The following is a 27,073-nucleotide window of genomic DNA, read 5'->3' as shown; positions in this document are numbered from 1 at the left end:
TAAGGGCACAAAGGGTGATATTATTGTACACGTTGGCACTAATGACATTAAGAGTAGATCTGCGGACTTCCTTAGGAAGTACTGGTCAATTTTGAAAAAAGAGAGTTAGGGTTAAATTTGAAAGTGTTGCAATTCTGCCCAGACATGATAAGAGGGAGTATATAATGAGAGCCTTGTCAACCAATTCGGCCCTGGAGAGATTGTGCAAGGCTCGTGGGGTAGAATTTTCTCAGCGTGGTTTGTGCTTGTTAACAGGAGCGATTGTTTATACACGGATGGGATACACTTAAATAGAAAGGGTGTAAGAATATTTGCTGATACTATCGGGGCAGTGTTAAGTGGGTCAGATAACTGCTAGCTTGGGGGGGGGGATTCACAGACTAATAGATTAGCGGTGTCCACAGAACAGAATGTGCTTCTGTTTTTCTTGTTGAGAGTTATTCTTGCACTGCTTCTACTGGAATGAGTAGCAGCCTGAAAAGTGAATTTCTGGGGATTTCAAGGGCTGCTGGGAGACATCATGGAACAAGTAAATACATTGGTTGTGTTAGGGTAACTAAGAGTAAGAACAGGTGTATGTATACTTGCGTGTACACCAATGCTAGGAGGATAGTAAATAAATTTGATGAATTCGAAGTGTGTTGGTGAAGACATCAAAAGCGGATATTGTTGAGATGTGGTGCCACACGGATATAAGCAGTGCTTAAATCACCTTTATAAATAACAGAAAATTTTATATTATTGCGAAGTATTACACTTCCCCACCCGCTTACTTCATAATGCCACCTGGCTCGCAAAATTTTCTGGGGGAGAACACTGCCCTTGTATAAGGCAATGGTTAGGTCACACCTTGAGTACTGTATACAGGTCTGGAGGCCTCATTTTAGGAAAGATTTAGAGCTGTTGGAATGAGTACAGAGAAGGGCAACAAGATTAGTGAATGGAACAAAGGGTTGTTGTTGCCAAGAAAGGCATAAGTTCTCAAATTGCAGCTTCTGGAGGCTAGGCACCTGCAAGGTGATCTGATTGAGGTGTATAAGGCCTTGAATGGACTGAGCAAGCTCAATGCTAATGTGATTCTTCCTCTTGCTCAGGTTACTCACCTGAGAAGATATAAATTCAAATTGAGGAAAGACAATTATAGAATAGATGTGTGGAAATTTACCTTTAGCCAACCGGTGGTTTATAGTTGGAACAAAACTTCCATCTGTTGTCGTGGAGGTCAGCAACTTAAATAAGTTGAAGGCAGTACTAGACAAACATTTGGAGTGAATGGGTGGGTGAAATGGGAAGGTTTTTTTGTTTTGTTTTTTTTTTTTTAATTTTATTTGGCTGATGCTGTATTAGCTTGCTTTCTCGCATCATATGCCTCAACTAATGCCTGATGCTAATTATGGAGCATAATTATGTTCACAATAACTAAACATGCTTTCTGTTTACTTTATGCTTGGTTCTTTATAAACAACTTTGATACAGCAATATCCATCCATGCACTGTTTAAGAGAAAATTATGTAGCTTAGAAGATTGTAGTGCAGTGGTTAATAACAGTAATCAGGGTAGTCTCCTTCAAGAGTACCTAGATAAACTAAACAGAAGCGTTTTAAAATGGCAAATGATTTTAACAGTGATAAATGCAAGGTACTGCATTTGGTTAGGGTTAATTGCAGTATAGAATATCGTGTGTGGCACTAAACTCAAAGTAGTTGATAAGGGAAATGACGTAGGAGTAATTATACAGTCTAATATGAAATTCTCTAAGCAGTGCACACAGGTTACTAGAATAACTCTTGGTGTTCTGGCAATGATATACAGCAACTTTGCCTGCAAGGACAAAGATCTGATCATCGTGTTATATAAAGTAATGGTTAGGCCACATATGGGAAAACTGCACACAGTTTTCCCGATCCTTGGTCCATGAGGCTGTTACATACATTCTCTTGGTAATGCCAAGCTAGGCTTCCTATGTGCAAGTCTAAAACACTGATGGAACTGATATTCAGGTGACACTCAAGTCTTTCTTCCAAGTCCAATCTGTCTATGACAGACAAATCCTCTTCTTGCAACTTCACGATGGTGGGACTGTTAGTAAGCCCTGGGTATAACTCCCATGGACAAGTCCTGAAATACAGCACTTGGTATACTGGAGATGACCAACCAAGTGGGAACAAACATAAGCAAGAATCAAGGTGTACCGCCCACACCACACAGAGAAATGCCACTCGTCTGTGTTACTGGGCAATTTTTTCTTCTACTGAATACATTATGAATTGTCAAACAAATAGGACAAACTTATCTGCAAAAAGATCTGAATCTCAAAAACACTATCTGATCTAAAGCACTGGTCTCCATTCCAATCTCAAAGATGTTCATATTCAGTCTATATAGTCTGCCGAACCCCATGTACTTATTCTGACAAATCCCAGTTATCAGTTAATTCAACCACTGCTCATCTCGCTTGTCCAAATAATTTACTGCTTATTTTATTATAGGAATAATTTATTCCTTTCGCCTCAAAAGTGGTACTTGTGCAGGAGCTTAGAGGGGAACAGGTATTCTGTGTGTTATCAGACACTCAGTCTAAAACATTGATGGATCCAATATCTTTCTATTACAGAAGATTTAGGAGAAGTCCGATTGGCAGGCCAACCGGAACAATAGGAAATTTTGGAATTTGTAAAAGAAATGAAAGAGGTGAAAGACTTGTGGAATTTGCAGAATCTCAAGGATTGTCAGTAATGAACACTTTTTTCAAAAAAAGGGTGAACAGAAAATGGACATGGAAAAGTCCAAATGGATTAACAACTAATGAAATCGACTTCATCCTCACTAGCAGATGATATATCGTGAATGATGTTACCATCCTAAATAAGGTAAATGTTGGAAGTGATCACAGAATGGTAAGATGTACATTTGATACAGATGTAGGAAAGGAAAGGAAAAAAAACTGACTCGAGTAAATAATACAAAGGTCTTTGAGATAACAGAAGAGGAGAAAAAGCAGTATGTACTGGAACTTAAGAACAAGTTTGAGCTTCTGCAGACTGCTCAGGACCAAGATATCAGTGAGGAATATTACAACTTTCTAAGGTGACTCCGTAACCAGGTGGGAAGGAGCAGTAGTGCGTAGTACGCGCTTCTTGATTAGACCGGGGTTCGAGCCCGTCACCACCAAATACGGAGGATGCGGAAAGGTCAAGGAATGACCACCGCATATCCCGTAGCAATATGGCCTTAGTTGCTAATGCTCCTAAAAACCAAACAACAAACAAACAACTTTCTAAAAGTGATAAAGACCAAGAAACCTATAGGGAAAAGGAAATCTAAAGAAGAAAAAAATTAGTCAAGAAACACTTGTTATGATGAACCGAAGGCGACAAATGAAGAGCAAGATAAACACTGACAAGGAGAAAATTGAGTATACTGAGTTATGCAAAGCAATTAGAAAGAGACTCAGAGAGAACATAAGAAGATTTAACACAAGAAAAGTAGAACAAGCATTAAGGGAAAACAAAGGACTTAAATCAGCAACCATGAGCAGTAATACAGAAAGACAAATAATACTGAAACTGAAGAATAGCGATGGTGTACTTATAAATATCAGAGAAGGCATAATTCAAATAGCATAAGACTACTATAGAGAATTATACAAGGAGCGAGGGAATGATGTCAGCAGTGGGGAAGATGGATCACAAATTAGCAACACATACCTGATATTCTTCCTGATGAGGTAGAACATGCATTGAAGAAAATGAAGAATCAGAAAGTCTCGGGGGAAGATGAAATTACTGTAGAGTTGTTAAAATTGGGAGGAAGAGACATAACACAAAAACTGGCAAGGCTCTTCGCAAAGTGCATTAGAAAAGGTGTGACACCTAAGCAGTGGAATAATGCAATCATAGTTTTGCTGCATAAGAAAGGAGATAAATCAGAAATTGGAAATTATAGACCAATTAGCTTGTTATCCCACATCTACAAGTTGTTCACAATGGTCATTACTAACAAGTTAGAAAGAATACTTGATGAGAATCAACTAAAAGAACAACTGGCTTTAGGACAGGATTCTCAACTATGGATCACCTTCACATAATATGAAAGCAAATGAATATAAAACACCATTATGCCTGGCATTTGTGGATTATGAAAAGGCATTTGACTCTATACAGCATAAGGTAATATTTCAGGCACTGGAAAGACAAGGCATAGATGCCCCATATGTTATGATTTTGAAGAAAATATATGAGAACGCTACCTCCTTTATTAGACTAGACAAATACAGTAGGAAATTTAAAATCGAGAAAGGAGTTCGACAAGGAGACACAATATCTCCAAAGTTATTTCCTGCTGCCCTTGAGGAAGCTTTCAGAAGATTAGACTGGTCGCAGAAAGGAGTCAATGTGAATGGAGAGTACCTAAACCATTTACAATTTGCAGATGACATTGTAGTTATAAGCCACGATCCAAAAGAATTAGAGGAAAATCTTAATCAATTATGCACAGTTTGTAAGGATTTTTTACTAAAGATGAATATAGCTAAAACAAAAGTAATGATGAACAAGTATGCCACAGAAAGGAACATAATGATTGAAGGAGCAGTAATTGAAAAGGTGGAGTCATATACTTATCTGGGACAAGTTATTAGCTGTAATAATGATAATTGGCTGGAAGTCAAGAGAAGAATAAATTTTGGATGGATAGCATTCAGGAAATATAGTCATATACTGAAGAGCAATATTCCAGTTTGTCTGAAACATAAAATAATGAACCATTGTATACTCCGCACCATGGCTTATGGAAGTGAAACTTGGGCACTCACCAAAAGAATTGAAGAGAAGATGAGGACTACACAACGAAGAATGGAACGAATTATATTGGGAATCAGACTTTTTAGATAAAACGAGAAACACATGGATTAGGCAGCAAACTCAAGTAAAGGACATTCTTATCAAAACTAAAGAACTAAAATGGTCTTGGGCAGGACACATAGCTCAAAGACATGATGACAGATGGACTAAGAAAATAACAGAATGGTACCCAAGAGGAGCTAGAAGAAAACCTGGAAGACAACGGCAGAGATGGATAGATGGAATTCATGAGTTTGTGGGTAGTAAATGGATGGCCATTGCACAAAACAGAAGGAACTGGAAAGTTGCTGGAGAGGCCTTCATCCTGCAGTTGATTGAAAATAGCTGATGATGGTGGTGATGATGACTTGTGCATATATCCGTTCTGATATTCTTTCAGAGACTTAGTAATTTGTAATTTTCAATCTTTTCTGGCTTAAAATCTCTCTCTGTCTCTACTACAATCTGTCAAATTCATCTGTTGTCCCTATTGTTCTCCCAACTCCACTAATCACTTGGAACTCTTTGACTTCCTCTCTTTGAAACTTGACTTTCTCCAGTCCAACTATCCTAACAGTGACGTAATTTTCCTTAGTGATTTTAATGTTCACAACTCCAGCTGGCTTCCGTTTTATAGTCATTCGGACCTAGCTGGTCGAGATGCTGAGGCTTTTGTAATTGCTAATGACCTTGCACATATTGTTCATTTACCTACCAGAATGCCAAACAATCCTAATCTCACAGCCAAAACGCTTGATCTTTTTCTCAAAGGAGCCTTTTAAGTTAATGGTTGTGGTGAGAGATCTTCTAGACACTTTAGATTGTAACTTGCTGATGGTCTCTTCTCTTGTGGCCATTCTCAGCCTCATGTTGTTTGACATTACAAGAATACAAAATTGGATAATCTGTGAAATTCCTTTTCTTCTTTACCTTGGTTGGATTACTGTTTCAAATCTTCTGATGTCAAGGTTTGCTCAGATTGTGTCAGTGAAATTTTTCTTGTAGGGATGAAATCTTTTATTCCACACTCCACCTTAAAATCTCGTCCTTTATCTAAACCTTAGTTTTCCAAATGTGTGCTAAGGCTGTTCAAGATAAGAATATTGCATATCGCAATTGGCTTACATCCAAACCTCCAGGTTTATTTTGTGCCTAAACTAAAGCTTGTAATGATAGTAAAGCAGTTATTAATCAGTCCAAGCTAGATTTCGAACAGGTTAAGAATAGAAAACTTGCTTCATCTTCAAATGGCAGTCATGCATTCTGGTCTCTTGCCAAAGATATTGGCTGCAACTTTTACTGATCTCTTTTCTTACCTGCCAAAACCAGATAGTTCAATTGCCACTTCAGCCAAAGGTAACACTGACCTTCTGGCATCATATTTTTCTTCCAACTCGTGTATTGATGATCTTGATAAACCACCTCCTGCCATTACAAGTACACTCCGTTCAATGCCTCCTGTGGTCTTCCATCAAACAGATGTCAGAAAGATTTTCAACAATTTTGATGCTAAGAAAGTTCCAGGTCCTGATGGTATTTCTCCATTCGATCTCAAAACCTGTGCTCCTGAACTTACTCCTGTTCTGGGTTGCCTTTTTTCACTTTCTTATTCCAAAGGTGTTTTCCCTTCTGCTTGGAAATTTTATTTGCCCATATCCAGCCAGTTCCTAAAAAGGGTGACAAATCCCTCCCATCCAATTATCATCCAATTGCACTTACTACTACTACTCTTTCTTCCGACCGGGGTAGCCAGTTGGTTAAAGTGCCTGCTTGGCAACCCAAAAGTCGTGGGTTCGAATCCTGCCTCAGGCTTGGATCAGAGTAAAATGCAAAAACTTTGGGATGTGCATTATGGCCACAGAAGCCAATGCACCAACAACTAACAAAAATTAGAAAATTAGAACTTCTACTCTTAGTAACTATCTAGAAACCTTCTGTCTGATCACCAGTATGGATTCCGGCAGTATCAATCCACTGGTGATATTCTCACTCGTGTTACTCATTTATGAACAGAAAAGTTTGGTTAAACTCAAGCAGTTGCCCTTGACATTTCAAAGGTTTTTGATCGTATTGGCATAAAAGTCTTCTAACTAAGCTTCCATCATATGGTTTGTCAACTGTTTTTTTAATAATTGGATATCCAGTTTTCTCTCTGACCACTCACTGCGAGTGATGGTAGTTGGCTCTCTGTCTTCACACTTTTCCACTAATGCTGGTGTTCCCCAAAGTTCACTTCTTTTTCCCCCTCCTTTTCTTGTACATTAATGACCTTCCGTTGACTGGAAAACCTATTTATAGTTTTGCTGATGATAGCACATTCCATTCTACTTTCCAGTCTGAGATACCTTCTCCTGCACAAACATTTTCAACTTCTCAAATATCTCCTACCAATTCCTTAAATGCTGATCTGCAGGTGAGGCTCCAGTCGGGCAAAGAAAACTAAGTTGGTTTCAGTCCTTCTAAAAATCAGTCCTCTCTTGTATTGTGCATAAAGGATTCTTCTGCTTCTATGCTAATATTCAATGACACTCTGATTTCTAGGCATGATCATATATGTTGATTGGTGATTATTGTGACTTCTAATCTCTCTCTCTCCTGGAATAAGCACATTACAAATATTGCTTCCTCTGCATCTGAAAAACTGCATTTTCTCTTTTGTTCTCGGCATTACTTTTCTTCCAAACAGCTTTGACTCTGCTGTTCTCAGAAGAGAGCAGTTAGTACTATGCGGAAAATACTAATAGTATTCGCCACATAGTGCAAGTAAGCCACAGGGTTTTGCTACACTGGCAAAAAAAAAACAAAACAAGTGCATGAGAAAACACAAATTATACGCTTCCCTCCTCAAACAGGTAAGTTTGAGGAGGGAACTGTCAGCCTCAACTACCTGCAAGGGCAACTTGTTCCAGCTATCAACAACTTACTGGCTAAAATAAATATTCTTACAATGTAATCTAAAGCTCAATTCCTGTAATTTGAATTTATGACCTCTAGTTCTGTAATTGTTTAGAATAGAAAGAATTCTGCCTTCATTCATTTTACTAATCCCTTTCAGAGCCTTATAAACCTCAATCACATTACCTCTAAGGTGCCTGGTTGCTAAGCTCTGTAGCCCACATAATCAGAGTCTTTCCTCATATTGTCCTTCTGCCGATCTCACCATTCGAGTTGCCTGTCTTTGTACCCTTTCAAGAAGCCCGATGTCTTTTTCCGTGGGGTCTCCACACTTGAACACAGTATTCCAAAAGTAGTCTTACAATTGCCTTATACAGTGGGATTATGACCTCCTTATCTCTACAGAATAACGTTCTATAAATAATTGATAGAATACCATGGGCTTTCCTGGCTGCCTGTTTACACTGTTCAGAAGACTTCATATCTGCCGTATTGTAACTCTGAGATCCCTTTCCTCCTCCACTATTTTTAATTCAACCCCACTATGTGTATTATTTATTTGTGGGTTACTATTCCCCAAGTATAAGACCTTGCATTTAGCAGCATAAAAACATAGCTGCCATTTCTGACCATCTTAGAGGTCTGTTTGTTCAAGTCATCCTGAAAGAGTGCTGCTTGGCACATCATTAACTACCCTGCCAATCTTTACGTCATCTTAAAATTTTGACATCATGCCTTCTATCCCTTCATCGGTGTCATTTATGAAAATGAGAGACAACAGTGGTCCAAGAACCGATCCACAAGGAACCCAACTCCTGACATTACACCAATCTGAAGAAATCTATTAATCACAACCTTCTACCTATACCCACTGAGTAATCCATCTTAGAATCTTACCAGTAATCCCAACCTGTTCAAGCTTATACAGCAATGTCTCATAAGTGACTGGGTCAAATGCTTTGCTAAAATCCAAATAAACTATGTAGAAATTTTTCCCGAAATCCAGCTCATGAGTAATTGTGTCAAAGTAGTCTACTTAATCAGTTAAGCGTGATTTACCCTTAATAAAGCCATGCCATGTGCCCTTCAGAATGCCATATCTCTCTATTTAATTCCCTGGATTACACTCTTAATCACTGTCTCTTAAGATTTTTCCTACCACAAAGTCACTAAACGGTCTGTAGTCACCAACTTCACTCTTAGAACTGCTTTTATGTATAGGCGATACATTGGCACTTCTCCAATCCAAAGGAATCTCCCTGAGTCCAAAGATGACCTCATAATTAACCTCATCGGTTTAATGCACTCCTCTTTTTCTCCCTCAAACTACAGGTTATATGCCATCAACTTTGGGAGTCTTACTTGCCTTTATGCTCAGAAGTTTTTATAATAAACAATCTGTAATTAGGACATCACTAATTTCATATGGCTCAGCCTCACTCATACAGCATCTTCTCAGCACAAAGGGTCTTTCATCAGTAAATGCCGATCCAAAGTATCTGTTCAGTTCGTCCGCAACATCAGGTGGGTTGTCTAAGATTTCTCGTCCCCAGTGCACAAGGGTGCAATCTGATTCACTTTTTTCTTCCTTGTATTCACATACATGAAAATTTCTTTGTCCCAATTCTTTGCTCTCTTAGCCAGTTCTTTCTCATACACAGTCTTGGCCTCCCTGACCTTATTTGTGGTACTATTACAGATCAACTTGTACATGTTGTAGGCTTCAGTACTTCACTCTGTAACTGTCCCCTGCCATCTTTTTCTGCTCCTTTCGGGAAGGAGCAGCAGTGCGTAGCTCACGCTTCTTGATTAGACCAGGGTTCGAGCCCGTCACCACCAAATACGGAGAATGCGGAAAGGTCAGGGAATGACCACCGCATATCTCAGAGCAATATGGCCTTAGTTGCTAATGCTCCTAAAAAAAAACTAAATAAAAAAAAATAAAATAAATAAAATCTGCTCCTTTTGGCCATCCAGCTCCGCAGTCATCCATTTTGACATCCCCCTCCTCCTGCATTATTTTCTTAAAGGTATGTGTGCATTCATGGCTTTTGTGATTTTTGCTTTAAAAGTATTCCATAATTCAGATGTATTTGCCATCTCTCAGCAATCATTATCCAGTTTGCAGATGCCATATGGCACCTTAACCTGTCAAAGTCCCATCTTCTGAAGTTAAAATTGTGCCTTTACCGTTAACTACTGAAACATCTTTCTTCATCTTCTAGCTGACAAAATTTCCTATACTTTAAGCCATGTGATGTCATCTGAATCATTAGTAATGATGAGGTCAAGAATATTCTCACCCCTAGTACTTTCTCTAACATGCTGGTACAAATAACGACCATCTAGTTTATTTAAAAAGTTTTTCCCCATCGTGAATTTACCTCCCACTTATACCAATCAACCTGGGACAGTTAAAGTTGCCCATAATAAGACATTCACACTTGCTTGCCCATTCCATCTGCTTGTAAAGTCACTCATTATATTCTTCACAATCTTTTGGTCTGTAAATTACTCCCACCGCCATTGTTCCTTTGCTTCGGACTAACTCAATCCACAAAGATTCTATACTGGCAGATGTAACTTCAGACTCAGCAAAAGCTCTTTTCATACTCAGGCTGCTTTTGTTAAGAAGCATAAACCCCTCCACCATATAATTACCATCAGGGGTAAAGGAAGGAAGGGGTTTTTGCTTCCGTAAAGGTGACTACAGTGGTCTCAAACAGTTTTTAAATTCTGTACAGTAGGACCAACTGATGATGTTACCAACAGCAAATTCTAAGTGGGAAGCAGTCAAGGAATTAATAGTGGAAGCTAATAAACGTTTCATACCTATTAAGAAATATTGTTCAAGGTTTAGGCCTAAATGGTTGTCAAATGAACTAATGAGACTCGTGGCAGAGAAGAAATATGCATGGGATGCATATAAATTATCAGGCGACACAGAAGCCTATGATATATATATATATAGGCTATTCTGTAATCAAGTCACAAAGGAGGTTAGGCAGGCAAAGGCAGATTACGAGAAATATTTGGCAAAGGATGCTAAGAAAAACAGCAAGGATTTCTTTACTTATATAAACTCTAAAAGAAAGAGGATAAATCATTTCATCTATTAATTTAAAAAAAAAAAAAAAATCTTGTTTATACTCCAGCACGACCACAAATCAATCAATACAAATGTTAATCGTATTTAGCAGTCACAGGCTTGAACTCTGGTCCACTCAAAGAGTGTGTTGCTACTGCACTCGTGCTCTTGACCACACTGATGCTTGCATAAGTTTATCTTTAAAAAATAATATATCACCAATTTAACTTATCATTAGTTTAAGTTCATTAGCATTTAAATAAAACTTAATTGAATTTAAGTAAGAATTTCTACTTGAGGTCGTAGAAATTATACAGCATCTTACTAATGCTTTGCATAAAATAACAACCTTTTCTATTCTATTTCTAAGAATTAGTCTAAGTTCAAACCAACCACCCAAAGCTATAGCTGAATCTGGAAGTGAATCTGAAGAGGAGGATGAAGAAGAAGAAGAAGAAGAAGAAGAAGAAGAAACTGAAGAAGAACGAGGTATTGTTTTTCAAATTATAAATTATTTATTTGCCCATCTTTCATTATCTTGATTCAGTCATACTTTACTTACAAAAGTGAAAATATGTTTATCAAAACCACTCAGTTTTCTCATTGTGACTTGAGTTAGACTAAAGCAGAAGTGTTAGAAATATCAATAATATTCACCAAATAGTGCAAGGAACCCCAGCCTTTTACTGCAGTAGCCAAAAAAACCAAGTAGATAAGAAACTCTCTGCCCTGAAGCCACTCAGCTATTTGTATTTTCTTATCTAATTGACCCAGTACCTCATGAGGGACTGAGTCGAGTAGATAAGAAAATACAAATTATGTGCTCTCCCCCCCCTCACATAGGTACCTATCCAGTTGAACTTTGAATTTGTTTAAACTATCAGCCTCAACTACCTGAAAAGGTAACTTGTTCCAGCAATCAACAACTTGCTGGCTAAAAGAAAACTTCTTACAATCTAATCTAAACCCCCAACATTATCAAATTACAGAATTTTAATTTATGACCCTAGTTCTAGAATTCTTTATAACAGTAAAAATTCCACTTTCAGCATTTTACTTATCCCTCTCAGAGCCTTATAAACCATAATCAGGTCACCTCGGAATTGCCTGGTTGCCAAGCTCTGTAGCCCACATAATTGGAGTCTTTCCTTGTACAGTCATCCTTTTGCTGATCTCACCATTCAAGTTGTCTGTCTTTGGACCCTTTCAGATAGCTCAATGTCTTTTTTTTTTTTTTTTCCAAACAAGGTCTCCATACTTGAACACGGTATTCCAAATGCAGTCTTACAACTGCTTTATACAGTAGGATTATGACCTCCCTATCTCTACAGGATAACGTTCCATAAATCATCGATAGAACACCATGGGCTTTCCAGGCTGCCTCTTTACACTGTTCAGAAAACTTCATTAATCCCAGATTTATAAAGTTTTCTGAACTTCATAAATCTGGGATTTATGAAGTTCATAAAAATATAGCTGCCACTTTACTGACCATTCGTGAAGTCTGTTCGAGTCATCTCGAAGAAACGCTGCTTGGCACTGATTGTTAATGAATATACCAATCTTTATGTTGTCTTCAAATTTTGACATTGTTATTTCTTATTTTGAAATTGAGAAATAACAATGGCCCAAGAACCAATCCTTGGGAGATCCCGCTACTGACATTATACTAAACTGAACAATATCCATTAATCATAACTGTCTGCCCTGAAGCCACCCAGCAATTCATGTTAGAATCTTTCCAGTAATCTCAACAAGTTTCCATCTTATACAGTAACCTCACGAGGGACTGAGTCAAATGCTTTGCTAAAATCGAAATAAACTATGTGGTAATTGTTTCCTACATCCAGCTTGTGAGCACCTGCCAAAATAGCCTACTGTTTCATGACTCCCTTCCCCTGGAAACTCAGATTTTCATTCTAAAAAATAGTTGACTGGTCAAAGAGTACATATAGTTTACATACACAGTTTGCAGATAGTACACATAGTTTATAGACCTTTACTCATTTATTCTGTCTAGGCTATTCGGGCACGTACCTGCAAACTTGTGATGTATAATGTGTGTTGGTCCCGTATTTAGTAAAGCCAATCAGCATCATGTGGTGTCCACATGCTGTTGCATGGTTTCGTGTTATGTTGTTCAAGTTTAATGATTGCCCTCTTAATGCAGATGACCGCAGAAACTGCTATCATCTGGTTTCTGTTTCTTCCCCATGGAGGCAAGCATCATCTACTTTTTAGTAACTGCAGATTCATAGTATATCAGTTAGATGTTCGCCCCAACCCACAGATACAGGGAAAGATAAAAGAGAGGAAAGCTAAAAGAATAGAAAATCCAGAGGAGCAACAAAGTAGGATGGCTACAAAAAAGAAAAATGTGGCAATATACCATCCACAGTACTTTGCTTCATAGCCTTAGTAGCATTGTGTTTGGTTCTTGAGGCTGTCACAGACATTCTCTCAGGTATGCCAAGCTGGACTTGCTCCCAGGTAGCAAGTCCAGCTTGCTACCTGGACTTGCTACCTGGGAGTCTAAAACACTGTTGAAACTGATATTTGTGTGACGCTCAATTCAAGCGAACCTAATTTCAGCAAAGTCTGGTCAGTCTGTGACAGCCAAATCTTCTGCTTAAACCTTCACAATAGTGGGGCTGTTTGTGACCCTGGGTATAGCCCACATTAGAAAGTCTTGAAATACGGCAGCTAGCATACTGGTGGTACCCATGCCACACGGATGAATGCATCCCCTCTGTTTTACCAGGCAACACTAGTGGTAGGTGACTCTCAACTGGTGCAATATCATCACTTTGCTTATTGGAGGCTTGAAGTGGTGGAACCCATGTTTAGCCATCTCCGGAGCAAAGCTCCAGCAACTCCCTCATCTGTTCCATCATGCAGTATCATTAATGTCTTTTGAGGTATGATGAATATCATGATTAGATCCAGTCTTATTTACATTTTTGAAGGAATAGCTCTAAAGTGTATTCACGGGACAGGTGCTAGAGAGTCCACCAGATCAGTGATGCACAAACTTATTTCGCTCGCGACCCCCTGTATTAAATAAAAAATTAACGTGAACCTTCAATTTAAAACCCGAGGTAAGATGACCAGATTTTTAGCGAGGAAAAATAGCATTTTATAAATTATGTAGTAGAAAATTTTATTTGACTACCAAAAAAGAAATAAAAAATTGTTTCCATTTTAATATCTTTCTATACATTAAAATAATTTTCCTCTTAGTGATATTTATTCAGCCAATGGGAGAAGAGGGATGCGGTAAAACAAGCTTCTGTTTTAGCGTGTTCATGCTAGACAAACCTCGCGCACGTGCTTTTTTTTTATTTAGCATGACCACGCAGTACCATTCTTGAATTTTATAAGTAACATATTTATGTATTCATATCTTAGGAAGAGACACGCACACAGTGTTGAAAGCTTCTATAGGTATTTTGTTTTATTTTATCAAAAGAAGTGAGTGCAACGAGCAGGGGACGAAGCCCCCTAGTACACATTAAAATAATTGTTTAATATTTTAATTGAATACAGCAAAAACAACAAATCAAATTCTTATTCTTCAATTAAGATTGCAAAACAAAACAATTAATGAGAAGGATGAGCTTGGATAACAGATAATATTTGATCCATATTTGAAATTGCTTATCTCATGTCATCTTCTGGATCAAGTCTGGAATGCCGTTTTGTTTTTATGGCTGTTAATTTTGAGAAGCTAACCGCACATAAATATATAGACCCGAAAGGTAGCAATGTTTGTTTTGCCATTTTCTATAATTCTGGATACTTGTCTCGAAGAGAGAGCCAAAATTTTTCACAAGTTGTAAATAGTATTAGTAATAGTTATTTGTTTCTTGCATCACATGATGCAAGAAAGCAAAAAAAAACCAACAATTTCACACAACCATTCTCTCTAAAAGTTTGTCCAGTTCCTCCTTGAATTTATTTAAGCTATCAACTTCCACAATGACAGATGGAAGTTTGTTCCAACAATTAACCACCTTCTGGCTAAAGGCAAATTTCCCCACATCTATTCTACAACTGTCTTTCCTCAATTTGAATTTATACCCTGCCATGTGCATAGTCTGTGCAAGAGTAATCCCATCAGCATTCAGCTTGCCCAACCCATTCAAGGCCTTATACACCTCAGTCGGATCACCTCGCAAGTGCCTAGTCTCCAGACGCTGAAATTTGCAGAGCTTAATCATTTCTTGGTAGGAGCAGTCCCTTTGTTTCCCTCACCAATCTTGTTGCCCTTCTCTGTACATGCTCAAGCAACTCTACATCCTTCCTAAAATGAGGCCTCCAGACCTGTAGTTTTGAAATGAGCATATAATGCTTCACAGCGACAGGTCGATGAGATCTTCCTTTTGCTGAATGGTAGTTTCGGGACATGAAGAAATTTCAAAAGCAAAGGGATCACGAATCCAATACAACTTCTTTTTTTTTCTTTTTTTTCTTTTTCTGGATATGCATTAAATTGTTAGGAAAAATTCTTAATTAGCATTGTTAGGTAGGTGGCAACGATATCCTTAAATTGTAAAATGTCAATGTTATTTAAAAAATCAGAAAAATGTGTGAACATTTCAATATTATTACTCTCAAATTCAGCTGTCCAAAGATTGAGTTTCTTTTTGAAAGCTTCTATTTTATCTTCTTCTTCAAGAGGAGTGTTTCCATTTACAATGGGTTTCCTCAGCCTACGAGTTATTTTTTGGTAGGAATTTTTTCTGGTGCCTTGGTCGGTTAAGCCTTGGGCTGTCATGCACTCCATACGCCATCCATCCATGTCCTCCTAGGTCTTCCTCTTCTCCTTCCAAGGAATTTCCATTCCAGGATAGCCTTTGGATATCTGGTTTCTTGCATCTGTTTTACATGTCTATACTATGTTAAACACTTTTCTTTGATAGTGTCAATAATATTCTTTTTCACTTCCATTTTCTGTCTCTTCTAGAAGTTCTTGCTGAGCGTCTCCAAAAATCCATTTCTGTGGAGAGCAATTTGTTTTCCACTTGCCTATTCAACGTCCAGGTTTCTGGTCCATACAATAGAAGACTTTGTACAATAATTTGAAATATAAGTTTCTTTTTGTTTTATTTAGGATATTTCTGCTCCATAGAACAGAATTTAACATGCCGATAGCCTTTCTGCCGTCTGCAATTCTCTTATTGATCTCTGCTTGGGATGATCCATCACTTTGTTAAGATTGATTCCAAATATTTGAATTTATGAACTTGTTTGATTTTAAAACCTGCAATATTTAGAATGTGTCCTGATCCTGAAGACAACATTTCAGTCTTGCTAAAATTTATTTTTAGACCCCATTGTTTATATTCCTCAAACATTAGTCATTGAGGTTGTCACAGACATTCTCTCAGATATGTCAGCTGTACTTGCTACCTGGGAATCTAAAACGCTGATGAAACTGATATTCGAGTGACATTCAAGTCAAGTGGACCCAATTTCGGTGAAGTCTGGATGGTCTTGAGAGCCAGATCCTCTGCTTGCACCTTCACGATGGTGGGACTGTTAGTAATCCTGGGTATAACCTCCATGCACAAGCACACTGTGGGTGACCACCCAGGTGTGAACCAATGTAAGCAGGAGTTGAGGTGTGGAACCCACACCACATAGTGGAATGCTGCCCTTCTGTGTTACCAGGCAATACCACTACTTTGCTTATTGTGGGCTTGAAGTGGTGGAACCCATGTTTAGTCTCCAGAGCTAAGTTCCGGTCAACCCTTCTCCACCTCTTCCATCATGCAGTATGACTGATGACTTTTGAGGTTATGATGAACATCCTGGCAAGATCCAATCTTACTTACATTTCGAGGGTACAGCTCTAAAACAGTGTTCGCAGGCCGGCCGCCAGTTAGTACACCGAATCGAACCTGTTGGTAACTCTTTAGGAGGCATCTAGATCAGCTAGTGTATAATCTTGCTACCTCTACTCTGCCAGATAGTGACTGGAGGGAATCTGAGTAGTGTGTATGCGGGGGCATTGTCGAGGCCACGTTATGTCAAGGATCTGGGTATATTCTTACCATGTGTACGCCATATCCAAAAATTTCATTATTTCATACATCATGTCTCCCCCCCTACACTTTTTCTTACTATTGAATACACCATGAATTGTCAAACTAATAGAGCAAGCTTATGTGCGAAAAGATCTAAACCTCCCAAACACTTTCTAGTTCGTTTCAAAAATATACGTGGTCGCAATTCTAATCTCAATGATGTCCATTTCCGCTTGCAGTCTGCAAAACTCCATGTACTTTTTCTGATAGAATCTCAGTTATCGGTTGATTCAACTACTGCTCATCTCAGTTGCCTAAATTATTCGCTGTATGATTCCTTTCACCTCAACTTGTGCATATGTCCATTCCGATGTTCCCTGTCAGAGACTTGGTAGTTTGGAATCTCCTCTTTTCGATCTTCTCTGGCTTAAAATGTCTCAACCTCATTGTTCAAATTCATCTGTCTCTACCGCTCTCCCAACTCCACTAATCACTTGGAGATCTTTGACTTTCTCTCTTTGCAACTTGACTTTCTCCAGTCCAACTTTCCTAACAGAGGTAATTTTCCTTGGTGATTTTAATGTTCACAACTCCAGCTGGCTTCCATTTTCTAGTCACACCGAACCAGCTGGTCAATATGCTGAGGCTTTTGCAATTACTAATGACCTTGCACAGATTGTTCATTTACTTACAAGAATACTGGACAATCCTAACCATATAGCCAACACGCTTGATCTTGTAAGTAAATGAACAATCTGTGTACGTAGAACAACAGTTCTACGTACACGGTCGAAGTGAGTGGTCCTTTAGGCACCACAGATCACAACTTGGTGATTCTCTCTTCTCCAATGGAGCCTTTATCTCATGGCTATTCCCAACCTCGTATTGTCTGGCATTACAAGAATGCAAAATGGGATGACCTGCGAGATTTCTTTTCCTTGGTTGGATTACTGTTTCAAAACTTTTGATGTCAACGTTTGCTCAGATCGTGTCAGTGAAATTATTCTTGTAGGAATGGAATCCTTTATTCCACACTCCACTTTAAAATCTCATCCTTTATCTAAAACTTGGTTTTCCAATAAGTGTGCTAAGGCTGTTCAAGAGAAGAACGTTACATATCGTAATTGGCTAGTTTCATTTTCTGCCTACACCAAAGCTCGCAACAATTGTAAAGCAGTTATTAATCAGTCCAAAGATTTTAATTTTGGGAGGTCTAGATTTTGAACAGACTAAGAGTAGAAAACTTGCTTCTTGGCTTAATGGTAGCCGAGCATTCTGGTCTCTTGCCAAAGCTATTGGCCGCAACTTTTGCCCATCTCTGCTCCCACCTCTGTTAAAACCAGATGGTTCTGTTGTCACTCCAGCCAAGCATAAAGCTGACCTGCTAGCACCCCATTTTTCTTCCAACTCGTGTATTAATGATCTTGGTAAAACACCTCCCACCATTCCCAACATGCTCCATTCAATGCCTCCTGTGGTATTCCATCAAAAGGATATCAGAAGGATTTTGTTGAATCTTGATGCAAGGAAAGCTCCAGGTCCTGATGGTGTTTCTCCACTTGTTCTCAAAACCTGTGCTCCTGTTCTTTGCCGCCTATTTTCACTTTCTTATTCCAACAGTGTTTTTCCTTCTGCTTGGAAATTTGCTCATATCCAAACATTCCTAAAAAGGGTGACAAATCCCTCACATCCAATTATCATCCTATTGCAATTACTTCTACTCTTTCTAAAGTAATGGAGAAATCAATTAACCGCCAACCCTTAAACTACGTAGAAACCTTCCGTCTGATCAATTATCACCAGTATGGATTCTGTCAGTGTCGATCCACTGGTGATATTCTGGCTTATGTTACTCATTTATGGACAAATTCAATGGAAAAGTTTGATGAAACACGCAGTTGCTCTTGACATCTCAAAGGCTTTCGATCGTGTTTGGCATAAAGGTCTTCTAAACAAGCTTCCATCTTAAGGTTTGCCAACTGTTTTTTGTAATTGGTTATCCAGTTTTTTCTCTGCTTGCTCACTGAGGTTGATGGTAGATGGCTCTCTGTCTTCTAACTTCTCCACTAATGTTGGTGTCCCCCAAGGTTCAGTTCTTTCACCCACTCTTTTCCACTTGTATATTAATGACCTTCCATCCACTGGTAATCCTATCCATAGTTTTGCTGATTGTAGCACATTGCATTCCACTTTCCATTTTGAGAAACCTTGCCCTGCTTAATCAGCTTCAACTTCTCGAATATCCGCTACCAATTTCTTAAATTGCAGAGTGGGGCAAATACAACTTAGTTGATTTCAATCCTTCTAAAACTCAGTCTTTTCTTATATTTCACAAAAAGGATTCTTCTGCTCCTATGCTTATCTTTGGTGACACTCCGATTTCTTGGCAAAGTGATATATCTCTTTTGGGGATTACCCTGACTTCAAATCTCTCTCTCTCTTGGCACAAGCACATTACAAATATTGCTTCCTCTGCATCTAAAAAACTTGGTTTTCTCTTTCATCCTCGGTGTTACTTTTCTTCCAAACAGCTGTTCACTCTGTACAAATCACAAATCTGCCCTACTATGGAATATTGTTCCCACATCTGGGACGGCGTCCCCAAAACCTCTCTCAGGCATCTAGATTCCATTCAGAAGAGGGCAGTTAGGTTAATTAATGACTCCTCTCTAACAGAGTTTCTCCACTCGCTCTCTCATAGACGTACTATTTCTGCTGCATGCCTTTTCTGCAGATATTTCCATGGGCACTGTTCTTCTGAATTGGCTTCTATAATTCCCGCTCTCTCTTTCAAAACAGTCCGAACACATCCCGCCACCAGCCAACATCCATTTACTGTCCAACTTCAAACTCACAGAACCAACTTTTCATCATCCTAGTTTATTCATTCAACTGCCGTACGTATTGCCTGAAAATTACAGTCTACAGACGTTGAAGTCTAATATCAACAAATATCTGCTTTCATCTTCTCAACCTCCAACCCAAGCACGGTACTAAGTACTATAGGTTCTAATACCTCTCGTGTTTGTGGTTTTCACAAAAAAAAAAAAAAAAAAAAAAAATTGACAACATGCATAGTCTGCATCTTCTAAGTCTTTTACTCTCACCACCTGATCATCTGCAAAAAGTAAACTGTGAATATAGGTGTTCTTATTAATCGACAATCCCATTTTATTGCATTTTTTCTGACCAGGATCTTTGGCAGATGTCGATATAAATTTTGAAAAGTGTTGGTGAAATGCAACAGCCTTTTAAAGTATGGAATTCGGGTAATATTTTAATAAAAAGACACACTGTGCATCAGTATCATCTTTATTTCCAACACGTAAGGCCAAAATTCAAATAAGTGTCATATTTTCGTTTTGGTCTTTTATTGGTTGGTTCTTGTTTTTTCACCTCTGATTTTTGGGGAACAAAAGACTGTGATTGTTCATCCTCGCTTTGAAGTGTCACAGTATTGTGTTCGTTTTCATCGACCACAGTTGCACTACTGGAAATACTTTTCTTCCCATTTTAAAGTTCCTTTTTTCAACCACAAATCCATGGTCATTTATTTTAATAATAATATTTCGAAATACTGATAATTATCAAAAAAATTTATACAACAATACCCCTCATAGCACTGATAATTGGTACCGAAACTATTCCATGTTATGTGAAACTGTGCTGATTGAGGTATAATTATAATGGGTTTTAATTGAATGCATACCAGAGAAACAGTCTACATTATTATAATAATGTAGACTGTTATAATAAATTATAATAAATCTATAAACCACGGATGACCAACTTAATTTGTGATGCGATCTACTTTTTTCCTTCAAAATGTGCCTTAAAAAAGTTAATCAACACATATTGAAAAATGTTGTTTATAAATTTTAAAATTCAATACAACTCAGAATTCTTATTTTAAATTCACACGTATTTAAAATTTTAATTTATTTGAAATTTGTGTCTTCATGTCATCTGCCAAGCTTTCAAAATCGGGGATATATTGTGTTAAGGCCAACCTTAAAAAATCTTCTGTATGCAAGTCCATAAGAACACAGTGATTCTTTGTCTCTGTTTCAAATACAAAAAGGCCGATTCATATAGATATGTGGAACAAACAGTTCACTGCATTTTTTTACATTTGGGTGTACTTTTTTCTGCAAACATATTTCAAAAAGTCTTCTGGTGATCAAGCTTTTAGGAAGATATCGTTTCGCAATATAATAATTTCATGTTCAAGTAATGTTTTCTCCATGTGAAAAATCGCAGCGATTTTTTTCTGCAATTTGTTTCATATCTAAGTGGACATTAAATGGATAAGAAATATATTGAACAATGTTTTCAATTGTTTTAAAATTACTGATTCTGGTTTCAAAATCATCCACAACATTCTCAATTTCAGAAACATATTTCTCACTATTAAATACAAAAACAGGATATTTTTGCAAATGATCTTGCATATCTGCAAAATGGTCGAATTTTTTTTCTTTGAGATCCTTAGCCATTGCCAAAAGATATTTATATGCAGAAATACTACTAATCATGTCACTCACATTTTTATTTTTCCCTTGTAATTCCAAATTCAAATCACTTAATTTACTGGTAAAATCTGCCAAAAAAGCCAGATCACACAATCACTCCGTATCTTGTAGCTGATAATCATCTCCCCTTTGATCAACAAATTTTTTAATTTCATTCAGCAAATTTCGAAATCTCTGTAGAAACTTACTCCGACTCAGCCACTTTACATCTGTGTGTAATGTCCGATCTGGTTAATCTTTTGCTGGTTATTAGATGACGATGTACTGTGAAAATGACACACATTAGATAACAATTAATGTGTAGATAAAATACGCCTCCATCTGCATATTAATCTTCATTCGATGACGATTAACATGCAGATGGAGGCATCACTTATTAGATGACGATGTACTGAGCAGGTGACACACACATTAGATGACAATTAACTACCCTACCCCGCCTACTCCATAGATGACATCACTTATTAGATTTAACACATAAACGTATTTAACACATATTAGATGACGATGTACTGTGCAGATGACACTAGATGACAATTAACATGCAGATGGAGGCATCACTGGTTAGATGATGATGTACTGTGACACATATTAGATGATGACTTGCACTTGATGATGCAGATGATGTCTTAGATGACGATCTAACATGCAAACCAGGATCAAACTGAAATCTCAGTTTCAATGAAACAACCCTAGCTACTGAAATCAGTTCAGTGAATTCCACTCCGAATCTGTGTCTAGAGGAGAAATTCAAAAAGATTTCTTGCCATCGTGTTAGAGAGAAGTTTTGAATGATTGGTTTATATGGAACTGGGAAAGATTGTTTCTGGAGGCTGTTGATTTTGCAGTTCTGTCAGCTTCTTCGTTTCACTTTATTCCTTTGTGTCCCAGCACAAAAATATTTCTTGTTTTTCTTGTTGATTTTGCAGTTCATTTTATTCCTTTGCCCAAGACAGTTGGGCAATATATCCCACCCAGTGATGGGATATATTGTTTGTGGTTTGTATGGCTTGTATTACACTTAATGAATCACAGTATATTATTGTTCTCAAACAATATGTGGTTTTTAAGTGCTTCAGTACTATTTGAACCTCTATTAATAATTCAGTGTGGACAGAAGTTAGGTTGACAGTGTTTCAGAAGTTAGGTTGACAGTGTGATGCAGTGGTTTTCAACCGGGGTGCCGCAACAACATTCCAGGGGTGCCACGTAATTTGAGTTTAAGTTACTTAAACTTATTATTATTTTTAATTTTTTATTTTAATTTCATTATAAAACAGTGTACAGTATCTTTTTAATTTTTTGGTGGTCTATAATTGATGTTTACTTAATACCTCTATATAAAAAGAATAAAATTATTATATATATATATATATATATATATATATATATATATATATATATATATATGTGTGTATATATATATATATATGTGTGTATATATATATATATACATATATATATATATACAGGGTGTTTCAGTTAAACGTTTCAGAACTTCTAAGAGGGGTAGGGTACATCCTGACAACTCGAAATCATATAGCAATGTGGGGTCGGAAATGCTTTCCTGAAGCGGTGTTGTACACAGAAGCACCATAAAGAAAAGAGACCGTAAGTGAGAAATCGTTTTAATAATACATGAAAAGAAGCAAAAGGTACATGGATTAAAGTAAGTGTTCGAAGTTTCTTCCACGGGCTACAATGCACGCCTCACATCTCCGACGCATGGACATCCGAACATTCTGGAATACTCCAGGCGAATTTCAAATTTCTTGAACAAGAATGCCAAGTTAGTAGGATGAATTATTACACGAACGCAGAGTTAGCCGATATGCATTTGGCGTACGGGGCTGCAAATTGTAGTGGGCCAGCCGCACAGCGTTTGTACGCGGAACGATATCCGACGAGGCGTATTCCCAGTCATAATTTCTTTGCAAGACTGCACCAGAGGTTAGCTGAGAGAGGTTCATTTGAAAGAGCTGACAGGGACAGGGTAAGAACAGCACGGACTCCAGCCGTCGAACAGAATGTGCTGCAGCATGTACAGGGGAATCCAAGAATGAGTACACGAAGTCTAGCAAACGCAGTCGGGGTTTCTCATTCCAGCATCTGGAGGATTCTCCGAGAACAAGACATGCATCCGTTTCACGTGCAGCGTGTCCAGACACAGCAACCGGAGGATTATGCACCTCGTATTGCTTTCGTACAGTGGTACCTTGGAAAATGTGCTACAAATCCCCTTTTTCCTGCTGAAGTGTTGTTTTCCGATGAGGCATCCTTCACAAGGGAAGGAATTTTCAACACGCATAACGACCATATCTGGGCGGTCGAGAACCCGCATGCAATACGACGTCGTGCAGCACAGATTCGATTTTCGGTCAATGTATGGGCCGGTATTATGGGAGATCACCTCATCGGACCTTACCTGTTACCGTGTTGTCTAACCGGACCTATCTACTTGATCTTTCTGCAGCAAGTATTGCCACAACTTTTGAGAGATGAACAGATTTCTGCATCGACGCAACAGACAATGTGGTTCCAACACGATGGAGCCCCTGCCCATAATAGCAGAGATGTTCGTAACTACCTGGATGTCACATTTGGTCAACAGTGGATCGGACGTGGTGGTCCTGTGCGTTGGCCTGCTCGGTCACCCGACCTATCATGTCTTGATTTTTATTTCTGGGGTCATATGAAATCGCTAGTTTATGACACCCCTGTTGACAATGCTGAGGAGCTGGTTGCAAGAATCGCAGTAGCTGCCAAAGAAATTCGAAATTCGTCTGGAGTATTCCAGAATGTTCGGATGTCCATGCGTCGGAGATGTGAGGCGTGCATTTTAGCCCGTGGAAGAAACTTCGAACACTTACTTTAATCCATGTACCTTTTGCTTCTTTTCATGTATTATTAAAACGATTTCTCACTTACGGTCTCTTTTCTTTATGGTGCTTCTGTGTACAACACCCCTTCAGGAAAGCATTTCCGACCCCACATTGCTATATGATTTCGAGTTGTCAGGATGTACCCTACCCCTCTTAGAAGTTCTGAAACGTTTAACTGAAACACCCTGTATATATATATGTGTGTGTATATATATATATATATATATATATATATATAATTTGAGAATGAGAGTAGCCTTGTACAGGCAAAGTTTTTACTCCCCCTGGAATAGAGAGGTTTTTTTCTGTTTTATTAGCTTAAATTGGCATATTAACTTATTTTCTAGAGTAGCTTTATATTCCTAGTTACGATACTTAGTTTAAAGTTTAACTTAGATAGAGATTTTGTAGGTATTACTTAGTATCGGTAAGAGTATCAAATCCATGTGCTACAAGTTGCAGCTCCGCTGAATGAGAAGTTTTTTAGCCATATTTAGCCACTTTATTGACCAATTGTTATATTAAATTATTTTCTATCAGTAGCTTATAGGCATAGTCAGGATCCTTAGTTTATTCTGAATTGAGACAGCTAGATTTGGAAGTTAATTAATACTTAAGTGTCCGTAGATTTACCATTTGTAACTTGCCGCCATTGTTATTACGATACAACGTTATATCCCGAACTAGATAGCGTAAATTAGTATAGCATAGTATAGTATATAATATAATATTGTCAATTAATCAGTAAAATCTATTAATCTTGTTAAACTTCATTGTCAATTAAATTGTACTTTTTAACTAAATACATATAACGACTTAGATTACAAACGTAACATAATTAATTAATACATAACTTGATACGGAATTTATATAAACGGAAATCGTAGATAATACTTGATACTGAAAAATATATATAGCATTATAACTGTGTTGGGATACAAGTTTAGGGTTATAATTTTGTACTGAAATTGAAATTTTATTGAAATTAAATCAAAATCATGACTCAGACCAGAGCAGCAAAGCAAAAGGCTCAAGCTAATGGGAGTGCTGTGGCTCAGAGGAGAACTGAGGGGGGCAGTTGTCCTCTGAATCACAGCCTTTTAAAATGCACTGCTTGCTTGATGTTTGTGGAGCAATTGGATACGGGACATGATATTGCCATGGTGGATGTCTTTCTGTGTGTGTGTGTGTGTGCGATGTAAGGAGTGTAAGGAAATCAGGCGACAACTCAGCGTTGTTATGGGCCTATATGAGAGCTTGAAGGACAGGGTGGATGCCCTCGAAGGATCTAAATTGAGGGGCCCATCAAGCTCTCAGCTGCTCACATCAACGCCAGAGCTTGCACTTGGTCATCACACAACACAGCGGCAACCCCCAAGGCAGAATGCACTGGTCCCACAGGAACTAGTAGTTGTTGGTGCCTCTATTGTCAGGGAAACAGGGAACGTGCTTTGTAAAAAGGATAGGTGGAACAGGACCAGGACCAGGATATGTCTGTCAGGGGCAAAGGTTGATGACATTGTAGAACAGATATCATCTTTTAAGGGCACAAAAGGTGATATAGTTGTACACATTGGCACTAATGATATTAAGAGTAAGAGACCGGCAGAATTACTTAACAAGTACAGGTTACTGTTGAAAAAAAGCCGTAAATTAGGGTTGAATTTGAAAGTGTCTGCAATTCTGCCCAGACACGATAGGAGGGAGTATATGATGAGAGCCTTGTCGATCAATTCGGCCCTGGAAAGATTGTGCAAGGCTCAAGGGGTAGAATTTTTTTCAGCCTGGTCTGTACTTGTTAACAGGAGAGACTGCTTCTACAGGGATGGGATACACTTAAATAGAAAGGGTGCAAGAATATTTGCTGATGCCATCGAGGCAGTGTCAGGTGGGTCCGAAAACTGCTAGCTTGGGGGGGGATACAAGGAGTAATAGATTAACAGTAGCCACTGGTAGAGGTGAAAATGATTCTTGCACTGCTTCTATTGGAATGAGCAGCAGCCTGGAAAACAAGATGCAGGATATTTCAGAAACTGCTGGGAATCATTGCAGTACAAGTAAACACATGGGTTGTGTTAGGGTAGCTAAGAATAGGAACAGGTGCATGTATACTTGCATGTATTCCAATGCTAGGAGTTTGGTAAATAAATTTGATGAATTTGAGGTATTGCTCAAAACATGAAAGGCAGATATTGTTGGGATATCAGAGGCGTGGTGTCACACAGATATAAGGAATGCAGAATTTGGGGAGTACAATGTGTACAGAAAGGATAGGAAGGGAGGAGGGGTTATGTTATTAGTTAAGAAACACATAAAATCCAAGGAAGTGAAGCCAGTCGACATCGCTGGACAGTGCAGTGTCGAGTCAGTTTGGTGTGACATAAGCATTGGGAGATCAAAATTGAGAGTAGGAGTGTGCTGTAGGCCTAATGACTCTGATGAGTATAATAATAAACTGTACAGGGAAATAGAGTGGGCCAGTAAATCAGAGTCTTATAATGGGGGATTTTAATTTCCCAGATATTGACTAGAATTTGTGGGTTGGTCACTCACACACTATCAAGACCTTTGCCGATTTATTGGATGATTGTTTTCTACATCAGCGTGTTCTGGTGGCAGCTAGAGGGAGTAATACTCTTGATCTGATTATCAGTAGTGATTATTCATGTATTAAGAATCTGCAGATAAAGAAACCACTAGGTGGCAGTGATCACAGTGTGCTGAAGTGGGATTTACTCAAAGAGGTAACTACCATCAGGGGTAAAGGGAAGGGTTTTTGCTTTCGTAAAGGCGACTACGGTGGTC

The 27,073-nt window shown here is 38.2% G+C and overlaps 1 protein-coding gene across 1 annotated transcript in view; it reads left to right on the top strand.

The window, feature by feature from the left end:
• LOC150078484 (protein phosphatase inhibitor 2-like) overlaps nucleotides 1-27,073 on the top strand; it is a 117,899-nt gene that overhangs the window by 73,508 nt on the left and 17,318 nt on the right. The window contains exon 3 of the mRNA XM_090384249.1: nucleotides 11,196-11,314. Coding sequence (XP_090240375.1) covers nucleotides 11,196-11,314 — 119 coding nt within the window. The remainder of the gene's footprint in view (nucleotides 1-11,195; nucleotides 11,315-27,073) is intronic.

The sequence above is a fragment of the Mastigoproctus giganteus genome, chromosome 11 (assembly GCF_048544385.1).
Source record: "Mastigoproctus giganteus isolate SK-2022 chromosome 11, ASM4854438v1, whole genome shotgun sequence".
In the NCBI taxonomy this organism is placed as follows: Eukaryota; Metazoa; Arthropoda; class Arachnida; order Uropygi; family Thelyphonidae; genus Mastigoproctus; species Mastigoproctus giganteus.
The sequence above is the reverse complement of the archived record's forward strand: the minus strand, read 5'-3'. Positions and strand labels throughout refer to the sequence as shown.